The following is a 23310-nucleotide window of genomic DNA, read 5'->3' on the forward strand; positions in this document are numbered from 1 at the left end:
TACCATTTACTTGTTCTTGATCGTACTTTAAGGATATTTGCAACATTAAATGCATATCTAATATAAAATATTTAGTATAAAGCAAACAAATTGAGATAAAAAATGTTCACATGGATAAAAAGAAAGAGTAAAATCATAACCGATTTACCCCGTATCATTCAAAGTAAAATGTAAATGAACTGCAGCATCGACAACAGACATTCATGGATGGGTACTGTAAAATTCATATCTAACATGTCAATTTTACTTTATTTCATATGGTATTGATTGACTACGCCAATGGACCATGACGATCATATTGGTAGTGTGGGAATCACTGGGATCACGTGATATTTTACCTGTATTTTTAGCACAGACTAAAGCTGTATGTGGCCTAGGTCAGAATAAGCGAAAAACGACCATACCTCTTTGATTTTAACTAGCAAACCTGCTGCAAACTCGCTATACACATAACCAATCTGTGCATTGAGGATGAGGAATAATTTTGCCAGATGACTGTCTTCGCTAGACGGTTCAACGATGGAAAATGGGGAAAAAAAAAAAAAAACAAAACGTTCCGGCAACAAGGTATGGCCTGTAAGAGGTTCTTTTTTTGAATTATTAAATGTATATATATAAAGGCTGATTAATAAGTTGTGAGCCTCGTATTGAAGGAAGTACTCAATTATGTTCTTTTTAAGTCCTACTTTTATATGACTATATAGGGCCGTGTACCCAAGGACTGGTTTCATTCCCTTATTTCATATCGACGAGGTAGTACTCTCAAGTAAACAAGACATGTGCCGTTAATAGGACTTTAAACAAAAACAAACAAATAAACAAACATGCGGCTTTTGCAAAATTGACAAAATCGGTTCATTGCCAAGGCTTCCATTCACGATTGTGGCTTAAACTTGATTGACCATCCGCCATATTCACCTGCTCCATCAGACTTTCATCTATTTCCAAAACGGAAAACAGCTATTTCAGTCATACTAAACATGCGGTGGACGAATTTCTGAACAGCCAGAAAAAGTAGTTCTATAAAAGTTTCATTAAGGCCCTTAAACACCACTTGCAAAAGTGTATTAATACTAAAGAGGATTATGTTGAAAATAATAATAATATCCGGCAAAATTTGAATCCTTCAATATAAAGCTGACAACTCATCAAGGAAGTATTTGGATTATTGAACATGTTAGTCTCGTTCAGATTCATTATCATTATTATTGAATGAGAAAATTTGAGGAAGATGTTTATGGTTAGCATTATGCTATATGGCCTGTTTGTTACTCGTTGTTAGGCAACAGTGTCTAATTTTATTAGTTTTTATCATTTGATTTATTAAATGTGATATTTGTGTTTAGATGTATGTTTAAATGTGCCCAGATTGTATTGTGTATGTGTTTGTCGTTTATTGGCATTACATGTTACAGGGTGTGATGTTTTATGTTACAGGGTGTGATGTGTTCTGTCTTGCTGTATTTTGTGTTATAGTTTACACCCTGTGATCTAAGTCCAAAGTCTATGTCCTTTTCTTGTGTTTATTGGTTTTCAATTTATTTATTTCTGAGTGATTTCTTTTCGTTCTCGTTCTTGTTCCCGTTCCGTACAACACGTGCTGTGTGTGATACCTGGTCGAACTCTTCAGAATAAAGAACTCTTTATCTTACTACCGGCTTTTATTCTGTATCAAAAGCAACACGGTTACAGTTATAACTGAGTTTGCGCTGTCAACAAAACGGATTAAAAAAAAATAATAAACCTCATCCCTCCAGCAGGATCGGGGATCCACTTTTGTAAATGAAGTATGGTTATGTTGAGAGAATTGTTTTCTCTCTTTAATTGTGGATAAAAACAAAACTCAACAATAACAAACAACACGTTTCTACTTAATTTCATCAGGTTTTATTTCAATGAGTTCTTTTTGTTCGTAATGATGAAAGTACACATGCTTAAAACAGTTATGACGACAGTTAGTATAGAAAACTGATAAATTACCATGGTAGCAACCATTCATCTCGCGTATCAGATCTGAGGACACACATCCGTCTCAAGTTCACATACTTGGACTTATAGTGCATTTATTCTATACACACATACATAAATTATCACTCTTTTATCAAACAAATCTAAATGGTTTATTATTGAAAACACATTTCCAGACAAATCTATATCATAATGTTACTATCCGTATTATCACGTGACTATTCCAATTATCACGTGACTATTCCAATTACCACCTTACTATTCCAATTATCACCTTACTATATCAATTATCACCCTACTATTCCAATTATCACCCAATTATCACCCTACTATACCAATTATCACCTTACTATTCCAATTATCACCTTACTATATCAATTATCACCTTACTATTCCAATTATCACCCAGCTATCACCCTACTATACCGATTATCACCTTACTATTCCAATTATCACCCTAATATTCCAATTATCACCTTACTATTCCAATTATCACCTTACTATTCCAATTATCACCCAGCTATCACCCTACTATACCGATTATCACCTTACTATTCCAATTATCACCCTAATATTCCAATTATCACCTTACTATTCCAATTATCACCTTACTATTCCAATTATCACCCAGCTATCACCCTACTATACCGATTATCACCTTACTATTCCAATTATCACCCTAATATTCCAATTATCACCTTACTATTCCAATTATCACCTTACTATTCCAATTATCACCCAATTATCACCTTACTATTCCAATTATCACCTTACTATTCCAATTATCACCGAATTATCATCCTACTATACCAATTATCACCCTACTATTCCAACTATCACCCAATTATCACCTTACTATTCCAATTATCACCCAATTATCACCCTACTACATCAATTATCACCCTACTATTCCAATTATCACCTTACTATTCCAATTATCACCTTACTATATCAATTATCACCTTACTATTCCAATTATCACCTTACTATTCCAATTATCACCCAGCTATCACCCTACTATACCGATTATCACCTTACTATTCCAATTATCACCCTAATATTCCAATTATCACCTTACTATTCCAATTATCACCTTACTATTCCAATTATCACCCAATTATCACCTTACTATTCCAATTATCACCTTACTATTCCAATTATCACCCAATTATCACCCTACTATACCAATTATCACCCTACTATTCCAACTATCACCCAATTATCACCATTCTATTCCAATTATCACCCAATTATCACCCTACTATACCAATTATCACCTTACTATACCAATTAGCACCTTACTATTCCAATTATCACCCAATTATCATCCTACTATACCAATTATCACCTTACTATACCAATTATCACCTTACTATACCAATTACCACCTTACTATATCAATTATCACCTTACTATTCCAATTATCACCTTACTATTCCAATTATCACCTTACTATATCAATTATCACCTTACTATTCCAATTATCACCTTACTATTCCAATTATCACCCAGTTATCACCTTACTATACCAATTATCACCTTACTATTTCAAATTATCAAATTGCTATTCCAATTACCACCTTACTATTCCAATTATCACCTTACTATTCCAATTATCACGTGATTATTCCAATTATCACCTAACTTCCTAATTAACACAATAAGATCTCAATTATCACCCTTTCTTGATTATTGCTTTCATCTCTTTTGATATATTTCCATGAATAAAGTAAAATCAAACACAAGGATCCAATAATCTATTTGTTAATTTGTCGCTTGGATCGAGAGGGGCTGGATAATGATAAGATAGGTCGGAAAAGTGACCATACTATTGTTGTAAATATCGATAATTATTTCAATAGCCTCTGATATAAACGAAGAACAAGAGGCTCAGAGGGCCTGTATCGCTCACCCGGTCGTATTTGACCAAAGGTCAAATGTATGTTCAATTCGTAAATAGTTGTATTTGTTGATGTTAAACGATCCTATATTTGGTAATGTACTTAAGATCTTAACTGCTTAAAATATATAACCAGAAACGAAGTTCAGACCCTCTCCAGATGTACATTTACAAAAAGTCTATGAGAGAGGGGAAAGACCGCAGGATCATTTCGTACATCAGGATTGTGTTATCTTAATTAGTTAGTGATCTATTTATCATGTTGTTTAGGTCAAATTCCAAATGGAAACTAGATTTGTTCAAGATCAACACACGGGATTTCCAACAAGAAAATGATCGCAGACATGTTCTCGTTCTGACGAACGCTTTTGTACGTTTTACCTGCGATTTCTCTTCGTTTTCTCTTCGCTTCCCTTCTTTATCGGATCAGTTGATTTTCAAACCTGTCTGTGACCTTGAACTTCGAAGGTCAAGATCAAAGATTTGCATACCTTTTGTAGCCAGTCATTCATGCTATAGATGTGCCAATTATCAAGTATGTAGGTGTCCCGAGTATTGAAAGAAAAACATTTCAAGTGTAATTGTAGGATAATATTAAATTTTGGCAGTAAAATGTTTTCCAAATGGTTTTTTTCTAAGATATATTTGACGATTTGATCTTGAAACGTTGCATACATCTTAAAACGAACGTTTTCTTTCATATTCGATGAAATAAACCGTTTGAAAGAGAATTTGAAATTTTTGATTTTTGATTATTTGACCTTTGTGACCTTGAATGAAGGACGAGGTCAATAAAAAGTAATATAATTTGTAGGCATCCGTACATGCTATCAGTGTACCAAATATTATATCTGTGTATGTAAAGATATCGGAGTAAAAGGTGATTAAGTGCATTTTTGGGAAAAAATTTGAAAATTGGCGGGAAAACGAACATTTCTCAAAGTGCCATTTCTACGCTATTTTTAATCGCGCGACCATAAAACTTGAACACTTCGTCTTCATTAATCATGCACTTTGTAATGCAATTAAATCATTTCGAATTTTAAAATTTTGACCTCGATTTGATCTCGTTCTGGGACCTTGACCTTGACATATTTTATGATAACATGTTACAGAGAAAAGTTAGCTCCGATCATAATCTACAAAATGCACCGATTATTCAAGGAAAAAAACGTACTGACAAAGAACCTGATTCGAAAGAATGTTTTTCAAATTTTATTTTTTTTGATTATTTGACCTTGAATGAAGGTCAAGGTAAAAGAAAAGTGATAAGTTTTGTAGCCACTCTTATATGCTATTGTTGTGTAGAAAAGCATGTCTGTAGCTGTATAGATGATGGAGGAGAAGCATTTTAAGTGCATTTTTCCTATTTTTGAATTTTGGCGGGAAAAACTTTGAAATTTTCAATGCGCCATATCTCCGTCATTTTTGATCCGATAATAAAAAATATTACACCCATCGACTCAGTGGATCATGATCTTTCTTACGATATGAGAGAATATCTCAAGAAGAGACTTTCGTGACCTAATTTTGACCTCATAGTGGGCCTTGACCTTGACACATTCTCTGAAAACATGTAATGGACAAAAGTTAGCCCAGACCATGATCTACATGATGCACTGAACACGAATGTAATAGAAGGATTGTTTATGAAGTTATGATCGTTCAAATAAAATTCTATATTTAGATCTGTGACCTTGACCTTTGAAATTATGATCACCGAAATGTTAAGGTGAACTGCAGCTCCCATGTCTCTATCATATGCGAAAATATGAACATTCTATTTGTTTACGTTTTTGAATGAAAGTGTTTACATGAGGTGTTAAGAATTATAATAATAAGAAGAAAAACATAACGAAAACAATAGGGATTTCCATCCGAAATGTAAATCCCTAATTAAGAAGGAATCGTTTCTGTTAAATTGATGACGGACGGACACCATGGTATGGTATAAGCTTACCTTCATCGGTGAAGTGATAAAATATCATCATTGCGCCAACATGACTTTCATTACGATTAGCAGCATGGGATTTTCAACTAGAACTGTAAGCCGAGGGCTGTCTAATAAACTCCACGCTCTGATGTTCCTTTACACTCACTAGAACTGTAGGCCGAGGGTTGTCTAATAACCTCCACGCTCTGATATTCCTTTACACTCACTAGAACTGTAAGCCGAGGGTTGTCTTATAACCTCCACGCTCTGATTTTCCTTTACACTCACTAGAACTGTAAGCCAAGGGTTGTCTTATAACCTCCACGCTCTGATATTCCTTTACACTCACTAGAACTGTAAGCCGAGGGTTGTCTTATAACCTCCACGCTCTGATTTTCCTTTACACTAACTAGAACTGTAAGCCGAGGGCTGTCTAATAACCTCCACGCTCTGATATTCCTTTATACTCCTGTATACATTTGATAAAAATCTTACAATATCTGAATTTCGATTAATCAAGGATCACCGTTTCCTTAACAGCATGGTTGTCATGGCACCATAGTCTATGAGTGCTATTTGGCATATCCTTATACATATACTAGAATTGATCAAAATAAGAGAATATCTAAATTTTGACCAATCCACGGCCTTGATTGTGTTGTCAGGGTGACTATTTTGGAAGCATCTAATGTGTCAAATTGTTTTCTTATGTTCAGCATTTGACCAAAGATTAACACAATTGGGCAAATGACTAAGGGGTTAAAGCTCTTAATCGGAAAACATGTTAATCGTGACCGGTTATCATAGCAACCATACTTCTGAGAAAAAAGTTGAATGCAAATAATTTGTATGAAGTTTGTATTCGGTCATCTGTCACATCATTAGTGTTAGAGAAGGGGATATTTGGTCCATCATTCTTACAGTCATGCGCAGTGAGTGTCCCCGATACGGTTTGCTGGTTACTGGCTTGGTGTGGTGGTCAGACTTCACGAGACGTGGTTGAAGATGTTTTACGGTGTCCTGGTTACGGATTGGTTTCACATCTGGTCGGGTGATCGAAGAGACACTGATTCCTTATGGGGTACGATATTGTTCACAGAGATTGGAATCATGTTTACAGTTATTGCGACTCTGCCGTTAGGGTTTGGTTTGGTTTATTTAGTTTAACGTCCTATTAACAACTAAGGTGAGTGCGTATGTGTGTTTTGGGAGGCTGCGGTAAGTGTCGTTAGGGAAACAAGATGTTAAGATGAAATTATAGACTTAGTTAACAAATTTGAAATGTATTTGGATATTCAACATACATGTATGCTGAATCCTTTTACGGAGGTTTTTGTTAAATATATAAACGTTACCTTTATGGTGAATAAATATCATTCCTGTACATTGATGCTACATCCAACAATCGAGCATTATTTGATAACGTTGACAATACGATGACTATTGACAAACATATATTGTGCGAATTGCTTCCCCTAGTATCATACCGGGTCTAATACAAAAATAATCTGTAGGATAGAACACTCATGATAATTATACACGATGTAAAAATGTACTCATATAAAAACATGCATCTTAAGTCATACTTAATTAAACTTTCATTATCAACTAGTTATTGTTGGGTCGAGGTCAGCGTTAGAGCGCTCTAGCAGGAACCGGTAAATGACATGTATTGCTTTAGCAATATTAAATGTCCTTGTTTCTACATTATGTATGGTCATCATGAATTACAACAACGTGGACGCTTTATATCGCCACAAATTAATTAAAATGTTTCACGCGTACACTCAGGACAGATAGCACATGCAAATCTTCTCTAACCCCATAACTTACATACTTCTGTTCTCGTCCTCTTTCAGTAGTGAAGAACAGGAATATTGCTGAAATTCCAAACTGTATCATGCATCATAAATTTATAAAAATCGACATATTACAGAAACATTTAAAAGTAAAACATATTTTTCTTCTTGAAATCTAGTAAACCTGCATCTCAACCCAACATATCGACCAATTCCTTTAATGCCAAGGTTGATTCCAAACCTTTACTTAATTGGCCAAGCGTTTGAATTATACCAACGCATATATCTTATCATTTCCTTTTGGTTGAAACATATTCCTTTTTTTTCAAAATGTATTGACGTCTTTGTTGCTTTGATTTGCCTTTTGATTCTCAATGAGTTCCAGTTTTCCTGTTAATGTGGTAAACATGTGCACTGTTTATTAAATTACAGCTTACAAATGAGTTTTGTTTTTTAAGGGTTTTAAGGGTTTTTTCATTAATATATGATGAAATTTTCTACACAAAAAAAAACGCATTTTCAACGACACAACAAACATAACATAATTTGCTTCTTTATAACTCCAACTGCACAATTTCCAAATAGGATGTATAATGTTTTCCAAGAAAACAAATACTATGTTTTACAAGTGTGTACAAGTAAATCACTTTTCACGACCGTTTGTGCGTACGATTTGTCTGATTAGGTTACTGCATCGGGAAAAAAAAACATTTATAATGCAATACGATATGTTCCCTGGACCTTGCATCGATTATCGCTCCAAACTGACCTCTGCACAAGAGAATGTGGAATACAATCCTTGAATGTGTGAGCATTGATATTGCATACAATCGTCCAACATCGTTCCTTTGAAGTATTCTTTAGGAATTTTGGGAATCCATCCTTCATTTTTTTATCAACGTGGTTTGGAGTACCTTGTTACCTCTCCGTTACATTGCTTATCTCTTTCAAACGAACTAATTCCAAATGCTGGTACTTGCAGCTGTTAATGCCTAGTCTTCGATATGATTGGTCTATATTCTATAGGTCGTCGTCATACTTTGGTTTTACATGATAAACAACACTTACGTCCATAAAAATGGTGATTACATATGTCATGTTTTGGAACAAGGTGGCACCACCGGAAATGGTCGATACACAATGGATCTGGAATAAAAAAAAAACCACACAAACTGAGGTTTCATGGTACGCAAAGACAAAGTCAATTAATGAATATTTCCCAACATTCATCGCTGACAAACAAGATTACCGTCATCGGTACATAGCTCGCCTCACATTGTATATCACTATATCTCACACTAGCGGTGGATGGGAAAATGATTCATCAACTGGAAACTGGAATCTATTTTACAATATACCGATATCTTTTAACAAATATATATAAAGGTAAGTACCGATATTTTAACAAAAATATATAAAGGTAAAATAGACATAGTATAAGTTAGGTTTTGTAGAATAGTAAGCGAATGTAAGCATTGAAATAACCATTAGAACTCTCACACACGTACAGAGGAGTTTACTGATGCCTTGCAACATTTTCACGTAAAACAAACTTATAATTTACAAAAAAAAAAAAAAAAAAAAGATAAATAAAAAAAAAATATACCGCTGGGGAGACAACATATGCTACCCCATTGTCTCCGAGAGTCAAAAGCAAAGAAGTATTATAACTAGAGTGGATTTGCAACACAAGGAACAATACTCGAAGGCATATAGCTTATTCCACCTAAGCAGCTGGCAAATGGAATCAGCAGTGTTGTAGGTGTGGTTGAAATGTAATGACTTATCAAAAGGGCCCAATCTATTTGTTACAGTAGATTATATAGCAAGTCTTGACACAAGCTATAATTTGCCATCCACATAAGAGTTGCCATGTGGTATGCTATAAATCCTCCTTTATTATTTCGGTGAAGCATAACTTTCTATTAGGACTCTAATGCATTCTAAGGTCCAACGGTCGAAAAAAATACCAGGAAATGTATCCGACAAACTTTAGATGTTAAACTAACTGAAGGGCAATATATTTTTTTCAAATCTTTGAATAGAATCATAATTCTTTTTTTTTTCGGGGAAATGCACCAACATATTATCATTAAAAAGTTTTAAAGAAATGCTATGAAAGAGGAGGTCTTCAGAATGAAAAAAAAAGCTAATACTGAAATAGACAAAGAGGAATCACGTTTGCAAAAAGAAGTCAAATCAGAACTCTTTTCAATAGAACAAAAGTTCATATCAAAATCTATTCTAAGTTTAACGAAAAAATTATATATCAAAATAAAATCAATACTGAAAAAAAGAGGAAGAATATTTGCAAAAACCGCTAAAACAAAATTCTTTGGAAGGAGACACAACTTCATAATAGGCTTATATTGTTCTAAGTTTCAAAGAAATCAGTCTAACAAGGGACCAAGAGGACATTGATATCAGCGATGTTTTAAGACATTGTTTACAATACTTCAGGTATCATATGATTCTCTGATGCGTTTGGTATTCATAATGTAGCGTTTTGCTTAGGTACATTGTCCAAGTCAGTTAATGGTATTGAAATACCAAATTGTGGAAATAGGTCAGGGTCTTTTATGTAAGGAAATTACATAGCACTCCATACCAGGTACCAACTGGCCAAAGATAATTGCCCTGGGTCATTTTGAACTTGGGGAACTGATACACAAAACGCACCTGTAACTATTTCGCCTGTATGACGATGTTTTTAACACATGTGACCATTATACATTCAAAATAGGTCAAAATCAACGGATATTTGGAAACTTTAATGGACCTTTCCAAATATACTTCCTGGTTTATGATCAGTGTTCAGTTGCACTTTTTCTAGAAAAAGATGATGGAAGAACGGACGACGTTCAGGCCATAGTAGTATAGTTGTCTCTTAAACCCCAACCTGGCCTCTTTAACCCCAACTTGACCTACTTTAACCCAACACCTGCGTGACCTACATAGACCGGGAAAACCCCAGTATGAACCAGCCCCAACCTGACCTAGCCCCAACCTGACCTAGTAATGTTTTAACCCCAGCTTGACCCAGCCCCACAGAGACCTACTTTACCGTTTAAAAGATTCGAGATTTGTATAGTGTAGCATCAGATATATTTGTATCACAGGAGTAGAAGCAACATATATTACATATTCTTCCCCGTTTTTCAAAGACCCGAGAACCAGGTGAGTAACTTGCTTTTATTTACTTATTTGTAATTATCTCAGTCTTATCTGCTATATCGTGACCAACACGTACTGGCTATACACAACTCAGTCAAGCGATATGCATGTTGTTTAAAGGTGTACACACAGCTGCCTAATGAGTTAAAACCCAATGGATTTATCGCTACGGATTCTGAAATACAATTGGTTTGTTATAGTTTCAATGTACACACAAAGCAAACGAATACGTGTTGTTATTACTGGCATTTCACTGTAGAGATACATATGTAAAACGAGTATGTAAACATTGTGAATACTTATCTTATTTCGTTTTTATAAGGGTCAAGCTACGAGCAAGTTACTGTTAAGAGTGGTGTAATTGCCGTTTCCTAAATTTCATATGTATAAATGTCCATAGGATTACTAATATGCCACGTGTTGTTCATTATCTCTAGTGACATTTCACGCTTTGGTTTTACTATAAATATGTTATGTTATCAACCTATTGGTTGTTGATACTACATCACAAATACGGTGAATCCATCCGTGTATTTTTATATTTCATTTAGTTTATCAATACACAGCTCAAACAAGATCCCTTCATATAAACATATGAATAGATTCCCATGTGTTTTTTCATTATCTCGGCTTAGCACTTCACACAGTAGTGTCGTGCGCCTCCACTTGTAATTGGGGATATCTTGTTACACACTCGGTTTTACGATAAGGCACTCACGCTCCCCCTAATTTACATATCAGTCAAAACATGAAAGGGGCCTACGACGCGAAAATTATTTATACGGTCATATTAAAAATATTGGAGTTACTGTTCTTTGAACGTGTTCGTATTTGTTTCAGAAGGGAACATTTTCCCGAATTAAAAGACATCGTGGATTCCTTCAATAATAGCGAGGAATTGGGAGAATTTGCCGAGATTACTGGATTCCTAGACGATCACTACGTGAAACAAAAACTCCTGGAATTGAAATGGAGAGAAATAGAAATGGAACTGGATTTACGACCACTACCAAAACGTCAAAGAATTGACCAGTATGGCGGCCAGCAACTACCCAGGCCTTACCACTTAGAAAAAGTCAGAGAAAAACAGTTCAAAACAAAGACGGCCGTTGACATCAAATATCAGGTTCATTTGGACAAGGATGTTTGGAACAATAAAAAACTAAAAGATGTACACGACAACATCCATGACATGTTTAAACATGTATTAGATGAAGCTAAAGATGGAGCAGCAGACAACGATGTGGGGAGTGTCCTCATCCATCATCCGAGTTTGGACAATGCTATCGTGGTTCCATTACATCCATTAGAAGAGCTTGATGCCGATCTTGTCATGGAACATGTCGAAAAGGTCCTGCAGAGTCACGAGGAGCTCGCCGTCACGGAAGGATTCGATATTGACATTGGCATTATCAACGTCCCAAAAGGGAGTGGTAGGAGACGGATTGCAGACATATCCGGCGGAGATGATTCCATCAAAAGACGACGTCTCTTGTCCAAATCGTCAACGAGGACAGCATGTGAATGACACGATCCATAGCCGTGTGTTGGGCACGCGCAAATAATATGTCTAATGAAGAATGGAAAGAATTGACCCGAAACGAACCACAAGCACCCAAGACACAACAGATACTCCGCCATAGGAAAGTTCCAGATCGGTATTATCGAATGTATTTCGATACTTTGAATAAAAATAGAATTCATACCATGTGTTGTTATTTTGTATTGACTACATTGCCACAACATAAACATCTTGCACAACATGGGTCCACCCTGGCTCCAAACAGCTCCACACTAGCTCCACACAGCTCTACACAGCTCCACACTAGCTCCACTTAGCTCCACATGGCTCCAAAACAGCTCCACACTGGCTCCATACTAGCTCCACACTAGCTCCACTTAGCTTCACATGGCTCCACAATAGCTCCACACTGGCTCCACATTAGCTCCACACAGCTCCACACTAGCTCCACAATAGCTCCACATGGCTCCACACAGCTCCACACAGCTCCACACTGGCTCCACACTAGCTCCACACGGCTCCACACTAGCTCCACACGACTCCACACAGCTCCACACGGCTCCACACTAGCTCCATACAGCTCCACACTAGCTCCACAGTAGCTCCAAACAGTTCCACACTAGCTCTATACGGCTCCACACTATCCTACATAAAAAAATCTCAGACTGCATCCGGAAATATGGTCGTGTCATAGAAACTGAAAAACGGACCACCCGGTTTAATACTGAAATTTAAATGGATTCCTATTTGAATAAATTTTGTCGATTTAATCCTTGTGTTCATTGTCGTTTGTTGAACAGGTGTATTCACTTTGCACACAACATTTAAGACAACGAAAAACTATTTCAAACTCACACATTTTTATCTTTTTTAATTTTTTTATAATTTATATTTTATTCAGTTTTCAAAAAACATACACATTGCACAATTTGACAATTCATTCGTTCCTTTTTCCTTCATCCATTTTTTTCATATCACAAAATCCATTGCATACTATTTCCTTTCATACTATTTCCTTTCATACTTATTCAAGTAATCACATCTGAATATCTATATAGTATGGAAGTGTATATACACACACCATTATGACTGACATTTACATCACTGTTTGTATTCATTCATTTTCTAAGAATAAGAAATATATTTCATATGTTTCTTTACAATCCAAACAAAAAATAGAAATGACAGACATCCGACGGACAACTATAAAGACATCCAAACACAAACAGATAATTGGAAGGACAGACAGATTGACAAACAAATTGACAAACAGACAAACACAAGACAGACATTTCAGACATAAAAAGGCCTTCAGAAGAAAAAAATAATTGATAAGTGAATTGAAAACACTTTTTAAGAAAAACTTGCTGAAAATATATGATACATTTTTATAAATGTCATTGGCTTTTTGCAAACAGTCAGAGTTTGAGAAGAAAAATATATTCAATATACTAAATACTTACAAAAGGAAAACCTTTTTCCATTTTTCCCACCCATTGTTAAAACATTCAAGAGAAGTTTCACCCTTCCCACTTGCTGCATACTTTTTGACGTTGTGGTTTTCTCTTATTGAATTGATAAGAGCATTTAAATTTAGGGTAGTGTTTAGACATCTGGTTTTATAGATATAATGTTTAATGATGATGTTAATCTCATTATCAACATTATTATACACATTTCTAACTGATGGGAGTCCAAATATAAAAGACTGTTTATTCATAGTAAAAAGAATTAAAAGTGCAGCCAGAAGTATTTCTAAACTCTGCAATAAATCCTGTACTTTTTGACAATCCCCAAAAATATATGTTGTGGTTTCGGACTCGAAAATGCTTGAAAATGTAGGAGGAGATTGTCGGACGAAATAAAGTTTACACTGGACGGAAAGGTTGTCGCTCGGACGGACGCTTTGACGGACACTTTTAATTTCCTGTCAAATTTGACTGGCGTATAACAATCGTTCGAACGTAATCACATCTCACGAATGCATATCATGTATTCATCAGATAGTGGTCGAAAGCTACCCGTGAGTAGAATTTATTTGTTGAGTGACATCGTAAACAGATTTCATTTATTGCATATCATGTAATTGCACTGTGCTTATAAAAATAAGTCATCTAAGGCGGAATATGTTGATAACATATATGAACAAAGGGTGGTCATCTCACCTGGTGCTGGACAAGTAGTAGTCTGACATCTGCGTCTGGACAACGGTTTTGTGCGAGCTGGACATCCTGACGCTAGGCCTTGGGTCTGTTTGTCCATACAGTGGACGAGACGAGTCTGAATCCCGGCCCCACAAGTCACAGAGCACTGGGACCAAGGCGATGAGAACCAAAATGGATGATCCTCTTCCGGGCATGCTGGGAGCTGGCATTCTTCTTTCAGTGGAATGTCCGGTCGATCGAGATTCTGACACATTGCAGTGCTATCCATCTTCCATACTCGCCCATCTTTTTGGTTGCCACACTTGAGCTTCCTTGTACGGACCCCGGTACCACAAGATGATGCACACTTGAGAGAAAGTATTAAATAATTAGTACATGTAATGCCAACATTATTTGGTTAAGATGCTTAAAAGCATGTTCAAGATTACAACAAAATGATAAAAAAAATGCTGTGAAACTTACAATGACATAATTGACGGATAATATTGTTACGTTTTTTCACGATCCCTTCGGTAGATTATTCCTTCGTCGACATATAAATAATATATTACTCCTTATTCTATGTCTGTATACATTCATCTTAATAAAGGGGCGTATTGCCTAAAAATAGTTATTACTTACTGTACTATACTTATACATTTATTAATTACGAAATTAAAGGCAACAACCTCACGCTTACTGTAGGTATAGACAATTACAAGTATGTCACTAGGAAAAACACAATTCCTTAAAAATGAATAACGAAATTTAAGGCAACCACCAGATATCACTTATAAGGGAAAACACGACTACAAAAATGTGACTGTTTTACATGTGTAACTTCTAGCAGATCAAGATCAGGTATAACGGTTAGAATTATGAAAACTAAGGCCTTCAGAGGTTGTGACACTGGATCAAATATTTAAAAATAATCAGTAGTTAGTCAAACTTGAAATACAATCCCGTGCAATTCAAGCATTTAGTGCCAAAAAGAAATCACTGCATGAACTGTTATTAAACGAAGACCTATTGTTTCATATTTACAGCTCTTTCAGTAAACACACAGGGACGAGAGAAGGTTATCGTTTCCAAAGCCATGAAAATTACAACGTAAATCTTCAGTCACGAAGTGTTATCAAACCTGCAAGGCTTACACAATTCCTAATGGTGCCCCCTTTTTTTAGTAAGACCTCTAGTACGTGTAATATAAATATAGAATATTTTCTGAGGACACGTTACACCATAGTCTGTAGGTAAGTGTGGCGTGTTGCAAAATTTTCCAACTACTGTCCAACATCTAGCTTTGTATAACTTCTGCCGAGGAGGACATAATTCACTGGTACATGGTATCGGGTGGACATTCGACAATTAGACCAACAGCTGAATTTTGCATGACTCTAACCTCGGTCCAGGTGGATACAATCCACTGGTATGTTATGATAGGTGGACATTTGATCACGTGGCATTTCCTGGTGGTGGGAACAACAGGCTGATGTTGACACATGGTGGCCGGGAGTTGGATTGGACCACGACTAGTACGACTGCGACAACTCACCTCCCGTGTCTTCGTACCAGAACCACATGTAGTTGAACACTGTCAAAACGAAATGGCTCACAGTTTATATTATTAACAAACATCATTGATCCAACGATAAGTGTTTTCCAAAGTAAAAAAAGAGGTGCTTTACATAACAATTTCTGTTTCTTTTGAAAACGTTCTGATAAGAGTGAATATCTACATTTTACATTATGCAGGGCATTGGCATGAGAAAAAACCAATCACCTCTGACCATTTTTTCATGTGCCAAGCTGGTGGACACTCTTGTGTGTTGCATGCAATCTTTTTTGCTGGACGGAGATTTTTGTCACAGCGTCGTTTACTGACTCGACGATCCTCCTTCTGTGAGATTTTCTGCCGACAATATACTCGGCGCTTTTGTTTTCCTCCCCCACACGATTTTGTGCAGTCACCCCAAGGCTCAGTAAACCACCTGTATTTGGAGGTAAGCACAGATAATAAACATTTATTTACTTTTTTAACAAGGGAAATTTACGATTGAATTTTGGGAAAGATAAAAAAGCACATCCTGAGAAATAGCGAGCTCAACTGACTACCAAAATCATTTCAAAATGACAATTATTTTCCCTAGCAGTCTAAACATTGAGCTTGCACAAATATTGAAGCCTAAAGGGAAGCTATATTTTAAGAAATATAGACCAGCATGCCATCAGCTGTTGACCCATAAGTATCTTCCAGAAAACAATACTTATCACTGATTGGCCACAGAATGACTCATATTGACACAAGATCATGTTGTATGTTATCATTAAATAACAACTACAGTTAAACACTAGAATGATGGCAGACGAGAGAATAACAGTGAACAGCTCACAACCTGATGATGGTGGGCTGAAAAAGTCTATATTATCTAATTTTATCATTGATATACATCAGTATTCTTCATTAATTTAAAGGAACTATAACAGGTATATTGGAACTTTGCCGACGAACCAATTTGACTTAAACCAGATGCTATTGGTGGCAACGTACTTGAGAGACAAACCATTATGTATACTTAAACAAGAGGCCCAGAGGGCCTGTATCGCTCACCTGGATTTCACAAGATATGAAACAAGAATGATGATTAAGTATATTTGTCACTGGTATTGCTATGTCAATATAACATAGGCATTTTATATGGGTATTTGAGGTTTTTATGCCAAAAAATACATTAATTCATGAAATGAAATTGACTTTTGGCGCAACCTCATAGGGAATCTGCTACCACGCAAATGTGAGTGATATTCATTGCTTAGTTTCAGAAAAGAAGTTGTTTAAACCAATTGACCTCTTTTGCCCCTGCCCTCTGCACCCCAAAAGAAGTTGATCATATCAATTTAACCAAATTGACCCATTTTAGCCCCACCCCTCAGCCCCCTGGTGGGGTCAACCCTAAGATTTGTATAATTTTGAATCCCCACCCCATGACCATGCTACCATACAAAAAGGAGGGATATCCATTGCTTAGTTTCAGAGAAGAAGTTGTTTATATCAATTTAACCAAATTGACCCCCTTTGGTCCGGCCTCTCGGCCCCGAGGGAGGTCGGTCCCACTATATGTACAATTTTGAATCCCGACCCCAAAGGGATGCTCACAGTCAAATATGAGCAATATCTTTTGCTTGGTTTCAGAGGAGAAGTTGTTTATATCAATTTAGCCAAAATTGACCCCTCTTGGCCCCGTCGCTCAGGCCCCTGTGGGGTCAGCCTTACCATTTGTACAATTTTGAATACTCACCCCATAGTGATGCTACCAGGCAAATAGGAGCAATATCCTTTGCTTGGTTTCAGAGAAGAAGTCGTTTATGTTAATAGAGCCAAATTGACCCCGTTTGGCCCGCCCCAAAGACCCCTGGGAGGTCAGCCCAACCATTTGTACAATTTTGAATCCCCACCCAATAGTGATGCTACCAGGCAAATATGAGCAATAGACATTGCTAGGTTCCAGAGAAGAAGTCGTAAATATCAATATAGCTATATTGACCCATTTTGATCCCGCCCCTCAGGCCCCAAGGGGGTCAGCCCCACCATTTGCACAATTTTGAATCCTCATCCCATAGTGATGCTACCAGGTAAATAGGAGCAATATCCATTGATCGGTTTCATAGAAGAAGTCGTTTATATTAATAGAGCCAAATTGACCCTTTTGGCCCCGCCCCTCAGACCCCTGGTGGGTCAGCCCCACCATTTGTACAATTTTGCGTTGCCACTCCATAGGGATGCTTCTGACCAAATTTGGTCAAATTCTTATCAACAGTTATGAAGAAGAAGTTAATTGTTGACGGACGGACGGACGGACGGACGGACGACGGACACTACGGTATGGCATAAGCTCACCTTGGTCCTTCGGACCAGGTGAGCTAAAAAGGTCCCAGGGCTTGTGCTATGGCCTACTCAGTCTTAAACAAACAGGCTTCACCTTTTATCAGGAAAATTATCAAAACAATGCTGTATGCTGCGAAATGACCTAATATTCTCAAGGCTATGATTTGCTGCAAATTATGAGCTCAAATATGTAGGTAAATATTTCACAATAAGTATGAATCACAATCTTAAAGATAGTAATTGATCAAATTTACAATAAACACAATAATAACAGTACTATTATCGTGTTTAATAAACAAAAACCAGTAATTTATTTTCATATCCGTTTGTATAGTTATAAGTGAAGGTCAATTAGATTTTGAGCTTAACTTTATGGATCTGTGTTATGAAACAATAATGTTATTATTCTCAAAACGTTATAAATTTGTATAATAAAATCATGATTAGTGGGCGTGGTCCCGTAGGGGACTGAGGGGCGGAGCCAAAAAGGCAAATATGCACCAAACTGTTTAAAAACATTCTTCTTTTGAATGACTGAAATGATGGAAAATATATGCATTGACATAACTATCAGCTGAATTATCGAGTGATTACCTTGGGGTACATGGTTTGACATTACAGGAAGACACGCCTGTTTTTGGTTTCGACCTTTGGGCACAGAGACGAGGGTTGACCTCCTCACCATCCTCACGAGAACAGTGAGCAGTAGATGTTTGGACCCCTCCCGCACATTGTTCACTACAGTGAGTCAGCTTCACGCTCCACGTGTGGTTATGAGGAACTGCATACACTTTTGGTAAAACTTTGGGCATGGCATATTGGTACAATATCCCTGGATTCACGCCTTGTGACAGCAACTACAATGACAAGACAATGACAATTGATAACAAGAGGTCCACAAGTACTAGTGTAGTTTGGTTTGTTTTTGTTTAACGTCCTATTAACAGCAAGGGTCATTTAAGGATGTGCCAGGTTTGGAGGTGGAGGAAAGCCGAAGTACCCGGAGAAAAACCAACGGCCTACGGTCAGTACTAGTGTAGTAAACATTCCCAGTAGCGTTACTTTGGTACTGACAACAATTGGGATTTTACAAAAGTGCATGATAACTATGGCGATTTTTTGGATTCTCGACTAATATTTAAAATCACTTGAACAGAACCATATCGGGTTTATTTCAGGAAAGTAAGAGCTGAATCCCACATGTGGAACCTGAGAAAAAAATCAAGATTTGTGGTTTTCAAGTTTGCTATTAATGCCATCTTGGATTTGTTAGCTACCCGAAAAACAACAACATTTGGTTATGGCAGTTCCAGGCCATTTCCAGAAAGTTTGAGTCGAATCCATCTGGTGGAATTGAAGTTTAGATGATGTGATGTTCAGTAATACCGTGATTGCGCAATCATATTGCAAAATGGCTGTCGTAGGTGCAGTGTCAATGATTTAACCGTAACAACAACACCTTTTCTTATTTTTCCATCTGATGACAATTTATCCGCTAAAAATATTAATAATGCTAATTTTTTTATTACAAATTGCGTTGATGTGCACAATCAATACGACGCAGGTCGAAACATGTACCAAGTGAAGATTATCTTTCCATCTGATAGCAATTTATCCGGTAAAAAAGACTTTGAATTTTTTATTACAAATTGCGTCGTTATTACAAATTGCGTGGTGACATACCTGTTCCATACAATTCATCCAAACCTTATTTCAATTCAATTCACAGGAATGTTAAATGTAGGTCAAATTCAGCATATACACCCTTCAAATAAAAAGGTCCATGAAAACAACTTACCTCCAGAACAATGTCCTCCGAGAGGGGACCATCAGACTCCAGTCTTTCCGGCTCCCGATAGCTTCGTTTGTAAATAAATCTAGCGCCTCCCACAGTGTAAGACCCCTCGGTACTCAAGTGCCAGTCCCCATTGAGATAGTATTTGCCAAAAATGTTACGAAGGGCGAGGTAGTTAGTAGAGAGTGATGTCTCGCGTAGGACGATGCTTCGTGCTCCCTTGGGGATAACGACAATGGGGAAATATCCTGGAAAATATAAACATCCTACTGAGATAGCAGGACATACTCCCTGGGTTCTTACTTTAAAATAACATCAAGCATAATGTTTTAGGTTCTTTGAACGTCCAATATCATATTTTTCTACAGCTGATAAAACATCAGGAAGATTGAGATTGCTCAGCGACATATAAAAGGTCTTTGGATTAATTTTCATGCACAGATGAAATGTAAAAAAATGCTTTATGTTTATGTAGTACTTCCATCAAATTCTATGAGACAGAAAATTCAAGATTCAACTCTTAATGAAATATTTGAATTTGCTTATAACTAAATTATAACTGATTCCAAGCAATCTTCTTACGATTTCTTTCTGGTTGACTTTCATAGGAGCCTCCAAACACATTACATGTGGAGTTATCGCCCATGCACATTCCGCAGATGTCTTTCTTGGCCGGAGACCCAATAACAAGGTCACATCCTACAGACTGCAATATCAAATTAAATCAAATCAATACTTTTTTCTCTCAGAATGATATTATGGATTATTTCAGTCATTCCCTTGAAATTTAAACAAAGGTGGGTCCTTGACATTTCTCCAGTGTTATTGACTTTTTGTTGAAATCTAAGCAATACATTCTTTATAGTGTCATAACAACAAAACATGCAGTTGTGCAAAAATACGAAAAATACCAAAATTGACCTCGGTCTTTGACCTTTTACCTAGTGACCTTGACATTTGGTACACTCCTTTTATTCTGACAAACATTGCTTCAAAGTGTCATTAAAATATGTTAATCTGTGAACAGATACAAAAAACCTTGGACTAAACAACCTTGAAACTTTCGGCAGTTGATTCCTTGTTAAATTTTGACAAACATTGCGTCAACGCATCATAGCAAAAGATTGTGTTTCATTATGTCAAAACAAAATGTTCATCGATGAAAAGTTGCAAAAAAATATCTTAACCTTGACCTTAGAGTCTGATGATAACGACCTTTGATCTTGACTTTTTTTTTTGAAGTTCCGCAAGAAAGAGCGATTAATATTGCGAAATAAGAATAATACGGAATAGGTCGTATCGAGGTCGTCTATAGATTATCATCGTAATATAAATTGTGTATAAAACTCCAAGTCTGTATGAAATTAAAAATGAAAGATATCATGACTTTTACATCAATATATTCAATGACGGGAGGTCTCTTATATTGAACTGTGCATATATGCAACGTAGCCGCGGGATGTTTCCAATGATTTGGAAAACAAATAAAACCAGATGGATTTGTAAGACAACGTTTATTTCTTACTAACGACTAGCAAAAACAGGTAAATATACAGGTAAATTCATTTAACCATTGATGTCATTTTTTTAGTTTCATCGGGGTATGAAACAAATTTTGTTTGCAAACTGTAAGAATCCGCTACGCGGATTCTTACAGAAGTTTGCAAACAAATTACCCCGATGAAACTAAAAAATAATTGACATCAACGCTTATAATTAATTTTTGAAAATGATTTTTTAATTTAAAACATGTTTTATGAACAATTTTACTGGTTTTAAATGGGATTCTTTTTTCTCAAATCAATACGCAACGTCAATTGTCGTATTGTGACGTCACATTTTTCGCGCCATTCTCGGAATTTCTTTCATAAAAGAATGAAAAGAATTTTTTGACCAATCACATTTGAGTATTTACCATGAAAACAAAGAAAAATTAATTATTAGAATATAATCCATTATTGTTCTCTGTATGTTAACAACTTACCACGGGTGGTGGTGGTGTGTGTGGGTAGGGGGTGGGGGTAAAATCATTTTGTGGGAATAACTAGTACGATGTGGAAATGTGTCCCCTGAAAGGATTTTGCATTTTATGTGAAACTTGATCGCAGCTTTTCCTTTTTGATTTGTCGTTGTAAACAGACTCACGGAGGTTGCGGGGGTATTCATCAGCAATCCTGGTGAGAGGGTCAGTTTTCTTTTCTTTTACCTCTATATAGTTTTTAACCTCTAACTTTTTCTTCTTTATTTTCCCAAAAAGCTTCAGATATTTAACGTTACATGTGTCATAAGAATTGTGTTAAAATGTGCAGCACTTTTCGGCAGGACAAGTACTGTTAAATAATTGGTTTTTGTTGCTGGTATCTCCTAAAATTCTACATTAACTTACACGACACTGTCCTTGGACACATATGTCACTGGAGTATTCGTTACAACGTGTGCCATCCACGACCTGTTTGGCGAGGGCATAGAAAAAGTTGTATCCGTCGGCCTGGCAGTATAGTTTGCACTGGTCTTGGACTAAAACAAAATAATAATCATCAGTCTGCTTGAAAAATACAAATTTATCTTTCAAGACTTGCATCTAGATATTTTTTTAGTTTTATTTATATGTATTGGTTCACCATCAAGATTAAATGAAAATAAATATTTGTCAATTGACTTGAAAACATTCAAGCTCGACCGTCATTAGTACACAATCGCAAATATTTTGTAGGAAAATTTATGAATAAAAACTGAAAAAAATAAAGGAATGTAATTATGGTTAAACAAACGACATCATTGTAAATAACTGCATGTTTATCATTTCAAAAGTGTTCAAGTAGTAAACTCACTAATGAGTTCATTTACTTACCATCAAAGATCCGTCGGTAAGGCTTCCATTTATAATTCCATCCCCGGAACGCCTTCTCATCGTATTCCTCACACTGAACGCTGCGAAAGTCAGCGCTGTTTTCCCCACAGCTCTATACATCAAATATAATAATATCTAAATTAGCTAGCCTGAAAATACCTAATAAAGTCAGCACTGTTTTCCCCACAGCTCTATACATCAAATATAATGATATCTAAATTAGCTAGACTGAAAATACATAAAACATAATATCTGCAAATAATCACTTTTTCATTTTTTGTAGAATCATCAATTTAAAATTGAACTGAAGTATTTCACCTTTGAATAGGCTCTCTTGA

At 36.2% G+C, this 23310-nt stretch overlaps 1 protein-coding gene and 1 long non-coding RNA gene across 2 annotated transcripts in view; both read right to left on the minus strand.

Annotated features, from left to right (window-relative positions):
* Positions 1-1871: 1871 nt before the first annotated feature.
* Positions 1872-4681, minus strand: LOC117338652. The gene is made up of 2 exons (XR_004535007.1): positions 2931-4681; positions 1872-2666 (listed from the first exon to the last, which is right to left on the minus strand). It is a non-coding gene; the product is annotated as an uncharacterized LOC117338652 (long non-coding RNA).
* A 3474-nt stretch (positions 4682-8155) lies between these two features.
* Positions 8156-23310, minus strand: part of LOC117337696 (A disintegrin and metalloproteinase with thrombospondin motifs 18-like) — a 62983-nt gene continuing 47828 nt past the window's right edge. Inside the window, exons 13-21 of the mRNA XM_033898795.1 lie at positions 22973-23084; positions 22508-22638; positions 20704-20827; positions 20125-20369; positions 18921-19183; positions 16224-16431; positions 15843-16034; positions 14462-14807; positions 8156-8746 (exon numbers count right to left, since the gene is read on the minus strand). Of these exons, the coding sequence (XP_033754686.1) occupies positions 8634-8746; positions 14462-14807; positions 15843-16034; positions 16224-16431; positions 18921-19183; positions 20125-20369; positions 20704-20827; positions 22508-22638; positions 22973-23084 (1734 nt within the window). The 3' untranslated portion in view covers positions 8156-8633. The remainder of the gene's footprint in view (positions 8747-14461; positions 14808-15842; positions 16035-16223; positions 16432-18920; positions 19184-20124; positions 20370-20703; positions 20828-22507; positions 22639-22972; positions 23085-23310) is intronic.

This window comes from Pecten maximus, chromosome 11 (assembly GCF_902652985.1).
Source record: "Pecten maximus chromosome 11, xPecMax1.1, whole genome shotgun sequence".
In the NCBI taxonomy this organism is placed as follows: Eukaryota; Metazoa; Mollusca; class Bivalvia; order Pectinida; family Pectinidae; genus Pecten; species Pecten maximus.